Here is a 10,765-nt window from a genome sequence, read left to right on the forward strand (position 1 = left end):
CAATACAGGAGGTCTCTGGCACAAGAGTTTGAGTCATACTGCCTGCTGGGCCAACAGATCAGACTTACAGATAATTTCCAGAATGAAAAGATTCAAACTTCAAGAAAAGAACAGAAGAAATAATGCACACACATGCTGAAATCAGGATCTTGTATATTTCTATGCCAGGGTTTCTGGATTAACAATCTGAGATAAATGCTTACATAGGCAAGAATGTTATCCACCAAGCTGATTGGAATCTCACAGCCTCCATTGTCTGTCTCCTGCCCCCAAGCAAGACACAAAATCACTGGGAACAAATTAACCCAAAGAAAACTCTCCTGATCCAGCCTTGAGAAAACAAAGACTCAAGGGGAAGAATTCTGTGCTATTAAATGGTTACTCTGGGCACTGACTGTCACCCTCAGTATAAACGGCATGAAAATGAAATGATTCAGGATAGTGTGGTGTTTCATGCTGAAATAACTCCCTGGCAGGCATGTTCCAACAGAATCCAAGTTCATGACCTTAACTAAATTACTTCTATAAAAGACTTTTTCTCCTCATTAATTTTGAAATGCATTTATTTACTCAATTGTCTATGGATACATACATATTGTAGAAATAAAACAAATATAAGAATTATTTGCAAACATGTAAATAAGCTACCTACATCTTTCCTAGGAGACTACAGTTTCTCTGGTTCATCCAAACATTTCTGCGGAATGAAACTAAAAACTTCACCTAAGATTACAATCAAGAGTTCTCTCTGGTTGTCTCCAGTTAACTTTTGTATCCAAAGTGCGGGTTTAACTTTATTTGTTGGGAATTATTTTAAAAAATTAAAATTCTCTGTGTTTGCTATAGGTGTTCCAATAATAAATCATACTTATTGGTAAAATAAATAACACACTATCCTAAACGTCTAATAGAATATTCTCAAACTTGATTTATCTATCTCCTAAAATACAGTAAAATATATATGTGTGTGTGTGTGTATATATATATATATATATATATATATATATATATATATATATATACTGGTTAAGGAATAGCTTATTAATGCTATGGTAAACAATACTTTTAGAAACAGTACAACGTCATGAAATCAATCAATGATTGAGTTTTTAAATTACAAAAGATGTAGGAAACGTGGGTCTAATACCTTCCTGTCAAAGAACATCTTAGAAGGGACAAGTTGGAAGATGAAAAGTTTACAAGTATATACATTCATTACGTGATATATTACTATCCTGCCATAGGTACATTGAAAAAGTAGTGTGGGGGAGGGCAGTGGAGAGAGGAATACTGCTCCATGTTTTATCAAGAAATAATGGGTACCTCCCTTACACTATTAGGGAAGAAGTAGGTTTTATGAAGTAGTGTGCTTTTAAGAGTTACATGGAGAAACACCTATGGAAGGATACTCAAGAAAACAAAAGTAGCAGTTGCCTCAAAAGAAGGGGACAAAACCAAGATCAACCTCTTTCTCTATATTCTGTAGTACCGTTTGAATTGTATACCATGGACATGGAGTACTTATTCAAAAATATTTTTTTAAGTTACTTGATTCATGAGTAAAGGTATTAATTTCAATTTGGCTCAACAAAGATAGGTGGCTATTAACTTTCAGGAACACTGCAAGCAATGAACAGGTAGATATAATAAAATAGCCTTTCAAGAAGCCCAAGCCAGGGAGAGAGGCACAGTAGCAAGCCAATAGTTTACACCATAAGTACAATAAGCATAACAATAGCATTAAGTGGAGAACACTGGGGTAGCAGGGAAGGGTACCTAATAAGTACTTCTGCATCCAGGGACCAGGAAGGTTTTCCAGGGTGTTAGAATCAGAATGGGAGAGACTTGTCCTGCACTTAGCCTGTGTGTGTGCGGGGAAACACTGGTGAACTGTGAATAGGTGCAGGTGAGCCCAAGATAGTGCCCCTCAACTCTGGGACAACAGGTGAGCTGGGGGCCAAGCCTCCTTGGTTTACTCCAATGTGATGCACACCAGTGTCATTTTGCACGCGCACATTATGAAGTGAAGGGCTTGGAAGGTGTTAGTCCAACATAGGGTGGTGTTTCTAGAAAAATCACAGTGGTAGCAGTACTGAGGGAGAAGAGGGAAGGAAAGGGGCCCAATGAAGGAACCATCACAGTATTTCACGGGAAAGGGAAACAATTGTCAAGCCTAGTCAGCAGTGGGGACAAAAAATGAGAGACAGATTGTAAAGATGAGGATGTAAACTCAAGAAGTCTTAATGACCAAATGAATGTGGGCAATAAGAGGGACGGGTGTCTAGGACAGTGAGCATGCAGAACAGACGTAATAGTAAGAGCCATCATCAGAGATTGCATGGCTATGATACCAGGACATGCCCAACACTGTGCCAGTGTTTTTCATGTGCTATTTAATCACATTAATCCCATCCATTTTATAGACAGGAAGATTGAGATTTTAAGAATTCAGAGATATAAAAAAACTTAACCAATATCAGAGCTCATCAAAGTGACAGGTCTGGTACTTGGGCCCAAGACTATTTGATATTAGGTTGTTGCAAAAGTAATTGCAGTTTAAAAGGTAAAAATAATTGCAAAAACTGCAATTACTTTTGCACCAACCAAATACCAAATCCAGAGTCCAAATGTCTAAATAATTATATATCCCAGAGAATACAGCTTGGAAGAAGGCTTCCCCAACAGTTCTGTGAAAAATAGTAATACTGTAATGATGCTTATAAATAATGTTTTTTGAGGGCTAACCCTGTACTAGGCACTATTCTAAGCACTTTTCTTGCATTGTTTCATTTCATCATTAACACCCTCTTCCAGAGAGGCACCATTATTTTCCCATTTTACAGATGGTGAAACTAAGGCACAAAGAAGTGAAGTAATTTGCCCAATTTCTCACAGCTAGTAAGGCCAGAGAATAAAACACCTAAAGCGCAAGAATTTCACTTGTCATTTCCCAATAAAAACTTTCTGTAGATGTTAATGAATATCCATAGAACTTTATGAATGAATTATTATAAAATGGTAGGTATCTCAATTTACCTTGAAACAAGTGGTTGTATAAACATTGTATCGTACTCTCAGAGCAATTCTAAGAGTGGCACGAGATGCTACAGAACAGTGTATGTTTATTTCATATCCTTGTCGCATGTGAATTCTCGATTATACTAAATTAACTACAGATGTAGGCTTTATTCTTAACGTCTGGAAAAGAGGAAGGGAAAAAGGAGTGGACCAAAGTCCAGGAGATGTGAGAGGTGGGCAGTAATGTTTTTATCATACATATCCTTGTTTACAACTGCTAAAATCAATATTGTTTTTATTGGCCCTTACTTGAGGAATATGACTACAGAAAGATGTTGGGAATTATTTTAAAAAATTAAAATTCCCTGTGTCTGGTTATTAACTTTCAGGAACACTGCAAGCAATGAACAGGCAGATATAATAAAACAGCCCTTCAAGAAGCCCAAGCCAGGGAGAGAGGCACAGTAGCAAGCCAATTTGAAAATCTATTCAGGCACACACACTTTACTGGTGAGTGCATGCGTGCTAAATATGAATACTATGTCATTTAAGAGAATGAAGTAAGATTTCTTCTGTTCATAGCATACTTTTCCCCCTAAATTTGGAACTGTCTATTGGTTACTTGGGGAGGGGTGAGGCAAAAGGACAGTTTAAAACAAAAGAGTTGATGAGCCAACCTGTGAAGCAACTATAATTCTATGTAATTGCGAGCTATGGACTTAACACAACATTATTTTTAAAAACACACCACCTCTAATAATATACTCAGATATAGCTTACTTTAAACAGGTTACATTTCCAAGGAAATTGAGCCATTGGGTCATATACTGTGTGTAGTAAAGTAATCCCGAGAGGCTGCAGAAATGATAGAGGACTGCTAATAATCTGAATGCTACTAGACAGTGATCATTTTCAAAAAGTATAAGCACCAGATTGCAGCAAAGATTATACATGTCAGGATCCTTTTATTATGTTATGACCAAATTATACCATCTCACTAATTCATGCTGTTTACATGGGACACAGATTATTTTTGAAAACTCAAAACTCCTTCAATGAGCTTGTTAGGAAGGGTGATGGTTGAGGGCTTGGGGACTGGAAGGTGGTGTGAAAGATTCAAAGACTGCAGCTGTGGGTGGTTTCCACAGCATCTTAAAGCAGGAAAGCCCCATGCAGTCCCACTTTCTCCAAACACCATTCATAACCACCGCCCAGGCCAAATGCTGAGCCCGCGAGGGGCATGGAAAACATTCAGGGCATCTCCTCAGTCTAGGACTTTCAATTTCTTATAACAATAAAGTTGAGTCAAGCTGCTCTCTCCATCCTGTGGGAAACTAGGATGGGTTCACTTTCTGCAACCTAGAAAAAATGAGTTCAGCTTGCAGTGTCAAAGCCTTCTCTCCCCCAGGCCGGCTCCTTTTTTTCCATGGATAGCTATGCAAATTCCCTATCCCTGCTCTAGCTTTGAGCAAGCAGACGTCCGAGCTATTCAAAGCTGGGCTGCCAGCTCCGGTCCAGTGCTTTCATCATGAATGCTTGAATGAATGAGATGGCCTCGTTTCTGCAGTTACCAACTCAGCACAAATCCTAAACACACATTTTTCCCACGACCGTATTTCGCATTCCGCCTACCTACTTTTGACCTATACTTTTTTCTTTAAATTTAATGAAATGTCTATGTGTGGGCATATGCTCATGGTCATGTTGTATGCATTGCTTTCAACAAATATTTGTGGCCTTGTAGCCAATAAGCAGCGACACTGGGAAGACTTAACCCCATGGGTAGAGTGGGGAATGGGATTGTCCCCAGAAAGGAAAGAGGGTTTCTCTATTTCTCTTGGCGTTGGCAGGAGCTTTGAAAATTCGCTTCGGGTTTCTATTCTTCCGAAACGTCACCACGAAAGTCAGTGTACCCGTGAGGCGACAAGCACGCGAAATCCGCCCTTCGCAGCGGGCTCCCTCACCCCGCAGTCAACAAACACGGTCTGAACCTGTGCGGGGAGCGAGCCACAGGGGTTTGGCTACCTCCGGGACTGCACAAAGGCTCATCTGTGCCCCGAACGCGGTCTCCGGGGGCCGCGCGAGCCGGTCCCTCTGCTCGGAACAGCTGGCCAGGGGCGCGCTTCTCACTGTGGTCTCCTCCCCACCCCGGCCGTGAGGGACCCCGAGGAGCCCGCCCTTTCCCGGCCACGGATGAGAGGGCTGTCCACCGCGGGACAATGAGGGAGATCCGGGAAAACGCCTTTCTCATTCATTCCCCGCGCGCGACCTGCAGCCCGGCACCTCTGCCCGCCGCCCGACCTGCCAGCCAGAGCCTGGGGACTGAAAGCCCGGGACTGCGGCGGGACCCGCGCAACCTCCACTTGCCCCTGCACTGCTGTATTCAACGGCGTTCCTGGCTCTCAAACACCAGAGAGTGGAACCCCCAGAGCCCGAAGAGTTTAAAGCCCAAGGCTGGGATGAGAAGGCTACGTCCGTCCGTGGTGGGGTCCCCAAGCCCTAGCCCGCCGCGCGGATACACTCTTTCCAGGAGCCGAGCGGAAGACCCACGTGTCGGATCCCCCAGTCGGAGGCGAACGCGGATGCGCACATCGACCTAAGAAGCGGCAAAGCGTAGGGCTTTGTCCCGCAGCAGCCCTGCCAGCAGAGGAACAGGGGACTGGGGCTCACCTCTCTGCTGGCACCGCGCGACGACCCAGAGCACAGAGGCCAGGAGCGCGACGCCAGTGCCGCCGCCTCGCATCTCGCCGTCGTTGCGACTCGCTGGCTCCGGGAAGAAAGCCGCGGCCAGGCGCGAGGACTCTCCGCACAGCACAAGTCTGCTGCTGCTCCCCGGGGCACTCGCCTCGCGCCCGCCAGCCTCTCGGACACACCCCTCCCGACCTCCGCGGCGCCCGGCCCCTCCCAGCCCGGGCCTGGGACGCGAAGACCCCACCCCCAGGGAGGCCGGGGTGACCCGCCCGCTGCGACGCGCGGGGACCACCGCTCCCGGGCCAAGCTCAGACAGTCCCCCAACTCCGGGTGGGATGGGGTGGGGGATCTTGGCTTGCTGCAGCCGCAGGGACCGAGTTGTGGGGTGGGCGGAGAGAGTGGACTGAGAAAGGAGGAGAAACTCTGCTGGAGTTAGTCCAGGCGGGTGCATTCTGAGAAAGTATTTGCCCTGTTGACCCTTCCCGCCCCACTGAGGCTCTGCAGCCCCCGTTGGGGCCCTGGAGCCGGGACTACGCATGCCGGCTGCTCCTTCCAGCTGGCGCCCTCCACCTTCAGCACCCAGAGAGTGCCCCGGGCCCTGGCCGCCTGTCGTCTCCCTCGGAACGGAACCCAGGGCTTAGCTGACCAGTTTCCCTCCTCCGCTGTTGGCAGGGGATTTTGTCAAGATTTTTCCGAAAATGAGTTGTAACTTGTTTCCTAACCTATCTAAGGAAGGCAAGAAGGGTTCTTGGACTTTATTATTGTTATTATTATTATTAACTTACCCTTACTGCTCTAGAAAGCGGTCTCATTATTTTTGGAAGTTTACTTTTAACACGAGATTTCAACTGCTTTGTTCTTTCTTCTTCTTCTTTTTTTTAGCTACATCTGGTCCCTGTTAAAATGTTTCTAATTTCCTCTGATTTTTTTCTATTAAAAGTATATTCATAACACTTTGCAGATCTCACAGTATAAACACACGAGATAATAAAAGTCCCTTTTACAGTCCCACTCTCTCAGTTTTTTCTTTTCTTTTTTTATCTTTGTCTGATAGGGAGATAATATTTTCCAAGTTGTGTCAATTTGACAACTCTACCTATTCCAGTTTTTCTAAAAACACTTCATTGAACACTTAATGAACAATTGATCGTTATAATATTAGTAATTATTTTTTAAAAAACTCATAGAAGTACATAACAAAAGGTAGAATTCGGCACTTTAAAAAGGATGCAGTAGAGTTGGGTGAGAAGGTACTCTCATAGTACCAAATTTAAAATACAGACCTTTTAAACTATAATATACTAAATACTTTAGTATATTAAACTTTAATATACTAAATTATTAAATACTTAATTATCAAATAAATGATTAAGTCAATTCAGTATTCAATAAGTAACCAGGTATTAGCATTTAAGCATCCAAATACAGATTATAAGCATTTCTGCACTAAAATAACTTTGTACACACACACATTATGCACAGACACATATCCTTTAGAGTATCCTAAGTGTATTCATATAGATTATTTCATGTGATCTTCTCAGTTCTAGAAGATGAGCAGATAGTTACCCTTGTGTGAGACATGAGGAAATGAGTTCAGAGGGTTAAGGTCCTGTCCAGAGCTAGAGCCCAGATCTGATTTCTTGTCCACAGTTCTTTACATTACTGCATGAGATCATTAGGATGAGATCAAAGGCAGAAGTAGGAATCACAAGCAGTTATCTGTCTCTCCATATCTTGGGCTCCTAGAAATTCAGTCTGGACTTCAGTTAGACCTTATCTTTGAACTGCAGACAGGGAACTCATGCTTGTGATTTCAGTGAAAGCAAACAGTCAGCACATTTGGGGAGTGAATAGGAAGCGTCAAAAGTTGCAAGTTAGCACCTTTTTTTTACTACTCAAGGTTAAGCAAAAAGATTTCAGTGCAAGAAGAATTTCAAAAGCCAACTTAATGAACAAGCTTGGATAAGATGAAACAGTAAAAATGTAACAATCCATGGCATAAAATCCTGCAGTACAAATTTTGCCATTCTGTAGCATGCTTAGAAATATTTAATTACCTACAGCACCATGCAAGTTCAGGGGTGGCCTGTTCAAGATGAAAATGGTATAAGAACGTTCATGTTTTGTGAGAAAGTAGAATTTCAGCTCAGCTAGGCTCACAAAGAAGCTTGCTTCAAAGTCACCTATAAATAATAAACAGTGAAAATGCCTAAATGCCAAGTTATAGTTAAATGATTAAGTAATTTATAATAAATCAATGTGATATTATGTAGCCATTTATAAAACATGAGAGTTTTAAAATTTGCAAAAAAACATTGATATGTTAGGTGAGAAAAGCAAAATTCCAAATAATATGGGCATTCCAATTGCAATTATATAAAATATGCAGATATGCAAACAAGAAACTAGAGGGCGGCATACAGAGGAAAACAGTTGTGTTCATCTGATAAGAGGGCAAGTGGTGTTGTGGATGTTACAGGTAGTGATAAAGAACTTGGGCTGGGCTCAGAGATGGTTCACATTCTTTCCACTCATTTATTATAAGCAAAATCTTGGGCTACTTTCTCAACTGTAAAATAGAGATAATAATAGTACCCACTTCATTCATCCAACAAACATTTTTGGCTCACAACTAAGAGCCAACTACTCAGGATTTAACATTAACTGAGAGAGAAATATTAGGGTCTCCACCTGTGCGGAGGCAAAAAAAAGAGTAGACAATCATAAATTTAATATGTTCTATAAAGGGAACTTCTGGTCAAGATGTGCTTCCCTCTCACAACCACATCAAAATTACAGCTATAGAAAAACCATCATCAAGAATCATCTGCTGTCTACCTGAACAGAAGTCCTACAACTAAGGACATACAAAAGAAGCCACCTCAAGACTGGTGGGAGGGTCAGAGATGCAGCACAGGCTGGTCCCACACACACATGTGGTGGTTAATATATGGAGGGACATCATGACTCAGGAGGACCTACCTGAGAAGCGAGTGGTCCCAGCCTGACACCAGGCTCCCCAGACCAGGGTGCCAGTGCCAGGAAGAGAAGTCCCCATAAACTCTGGCTATGAAAACCAGCAGAGATTGGGGGCTGAGTGAGATGAAGGTCAGCTAGAATCCCAGGTTCTCCTCTTAAAGTGCCCTCACATGGACTTACTCACTGACAGACTCACTCACTCTGAGCTCCAGCACTGGGTCAGCAGCTCAAAAGGCACAGAGGACATATGGGAAGGAACTGAGTTGTCTGGCCTTGGATGGAAGGCTGGAGTGGCAGCTTTCTCCCAGACAGAAGTGCTGGCAGATGCCATTGTTCCTTTGTAGAGCCCTACCCATGCGTAGATGCAAGCAGCCATCATATCTGAGTCTTCATCAACCTGGTTAACACCAATCACCCAGCCCAGGTGATATCCTGAAACTCTGCCCCACCCAACTTGCAGGCACACCCCAGCCACTTCTCCATACAAATGACCTTTCTTGGCTCATGCTACAGATTTTCCTAAAATCTTTCAAAGGCTCACAAGCCCCAAGCATGCAGCATCTGAACTCAGCCTGCCTCAAACCACATGCTGAACAGCCCTAAGCCTGGCATTAACTGCAACTGGCCTCTATTCAAAGCTGGCCTCTCCCAGACACCTCCAAATGCACAGCTGGTGGCAACCATCTGCAAATAGCTTTGTAGCTCATACCAAGTGTTCTGGTGCACAGGAAGTGGCTGAACTTGACCTGCAACAGAGCCCCTCCCAAGGCACACCAGAACAAAAACACCTGGTGGCCAGCTTCAGACCGCAACAGAGCACCACTTAACCACCTTCACAATAGACACACCCAAAGGACAGATTAGGCAGGAGCTCTGCTAAAGAGGAAAGTCAACCGCTGCACAACAGTTGTTCACAATCAATGTACTTATTTCACCTGTACTCATGACCCATCCTCACAATCAATCATCTTGAGAGTCAATCCCTCCCATTGACATGGAAAAAGCAAGCAAGGTTCAACTACACTAGGACAGGAAGGCACACAAAACCCACACATGGGACACACCTGAAATACCCAGCTCAGGTTACCAGGGTGACTATGCCTCTGAACCCCCAGGACACCTACTACATAAGGCCATTCTACTAAGATCAGAAGACATAGCAGCTCTGCCTGATACACAGAAACAAATACAGGGAGGCAGCCAAAATAGGAAGACAGAGAAACATATCCCAAATGAAAGAACAGAACAAAGTTCCAGAAAAAGCACTAAACAGAATAGAGACAAACAATCTACCAGATGGAGAGTTCAATACACTGGTAATAAGGATGCTCAATGATCTCAGAGAAAACTTCAACAAAGAAACAGGAAACATAAAAATGGGGATTTAAAAAATAAAAAGGAACCAGTCAGAAATGAAGAATACAATAACTGAAATAAAGAATATATTAGAGGGAATCGGCAGTAGACTAGATGAAGCAGAAAATCAAATCAGCGATTTGGAAGATAAGATAGCAGAAAATACCTAATCAGAACAGCAAAAGAAAAAAAAATCCCCCAAAATAAGGATAAGTTAAGTGGCCTCTGGTACAACATCAAGCATACCAATATTCACATCATAGGGGTACCAGAAGGAGAAGAGACAGCAAGGAATTGAAAACCTATTTGAAGAAATATTGATGAAAAACTTCTTTCCTAACCTGGTGAAGGAAATAGACATACAAGCCTAGGAAGCACAGAGAATCCCAAAGAAGATGACCCCCCCCCCAAGAATCTCGTACCAAAACACATCATAATTAAAATGTCAAAGGTTAAAGACAAAGAGAATCTTAAAAGCAGCAAGAGAAAAGCAATTAGTTACCCACCAGGGAATTCCCACAAGACAGTCAACTGATTTCTGAACAGAAATTTTGCAGGCCAGAAAGGATTAACAGGAAATAAAGTAATAAAAAGCAAGGACCTATAACCCAAATTTCTCTACCCAGCAAATCTATTACTTAGAATTGAAGGCCAGATAAGGAGCTTCCCAGAGAAACACTAAAGGAGTTCCCAAGAAAACACTAAAGAAGTTCATCAC

General features: G+C 42.8%; 1 protein-coding gene across 1 annotated transcript in view; it reads right to left on the reverse strand.

Moving 5' to 3' along the window:
* Positions 1–6,107, reverse strand: part of LAMA1 (laminin subunit alpha 1) — a 160,682-nt gene extending 154,575 nt beyond the window's left edge. The window contains exon 1 of the mRNA XM_019755789.2: positions 5,689–6,107. Within this exon, the coding sequence (XP_019611348.2) occupies positions 5,689–5,761 (73 nt within the window). The 5' untranslated portion in view covers positions 5,762–6,107. The remainder of the gene's footprint in view (positions 1–5,688) is intronic.
* Positions 6,108–10,765: the final 4,658 nt, after the last annotated feature.

This window comes from Rhinolophus sinicus, linkage group LG09, assembly GCF_036562045.2.
Source record: "Rhinolophus sinicus isolate RSC01 linkage group LG09, ASM3656204v1, whole genome shotgun sequence".
In the NCBI taxonomy this organism is placed as follows: Eukaryota; Metazoa; Chordata; class Mammalia; order Chiroptera; family Rhinolophidae; genus Rhinolophus; species Rhinolophus sinicus.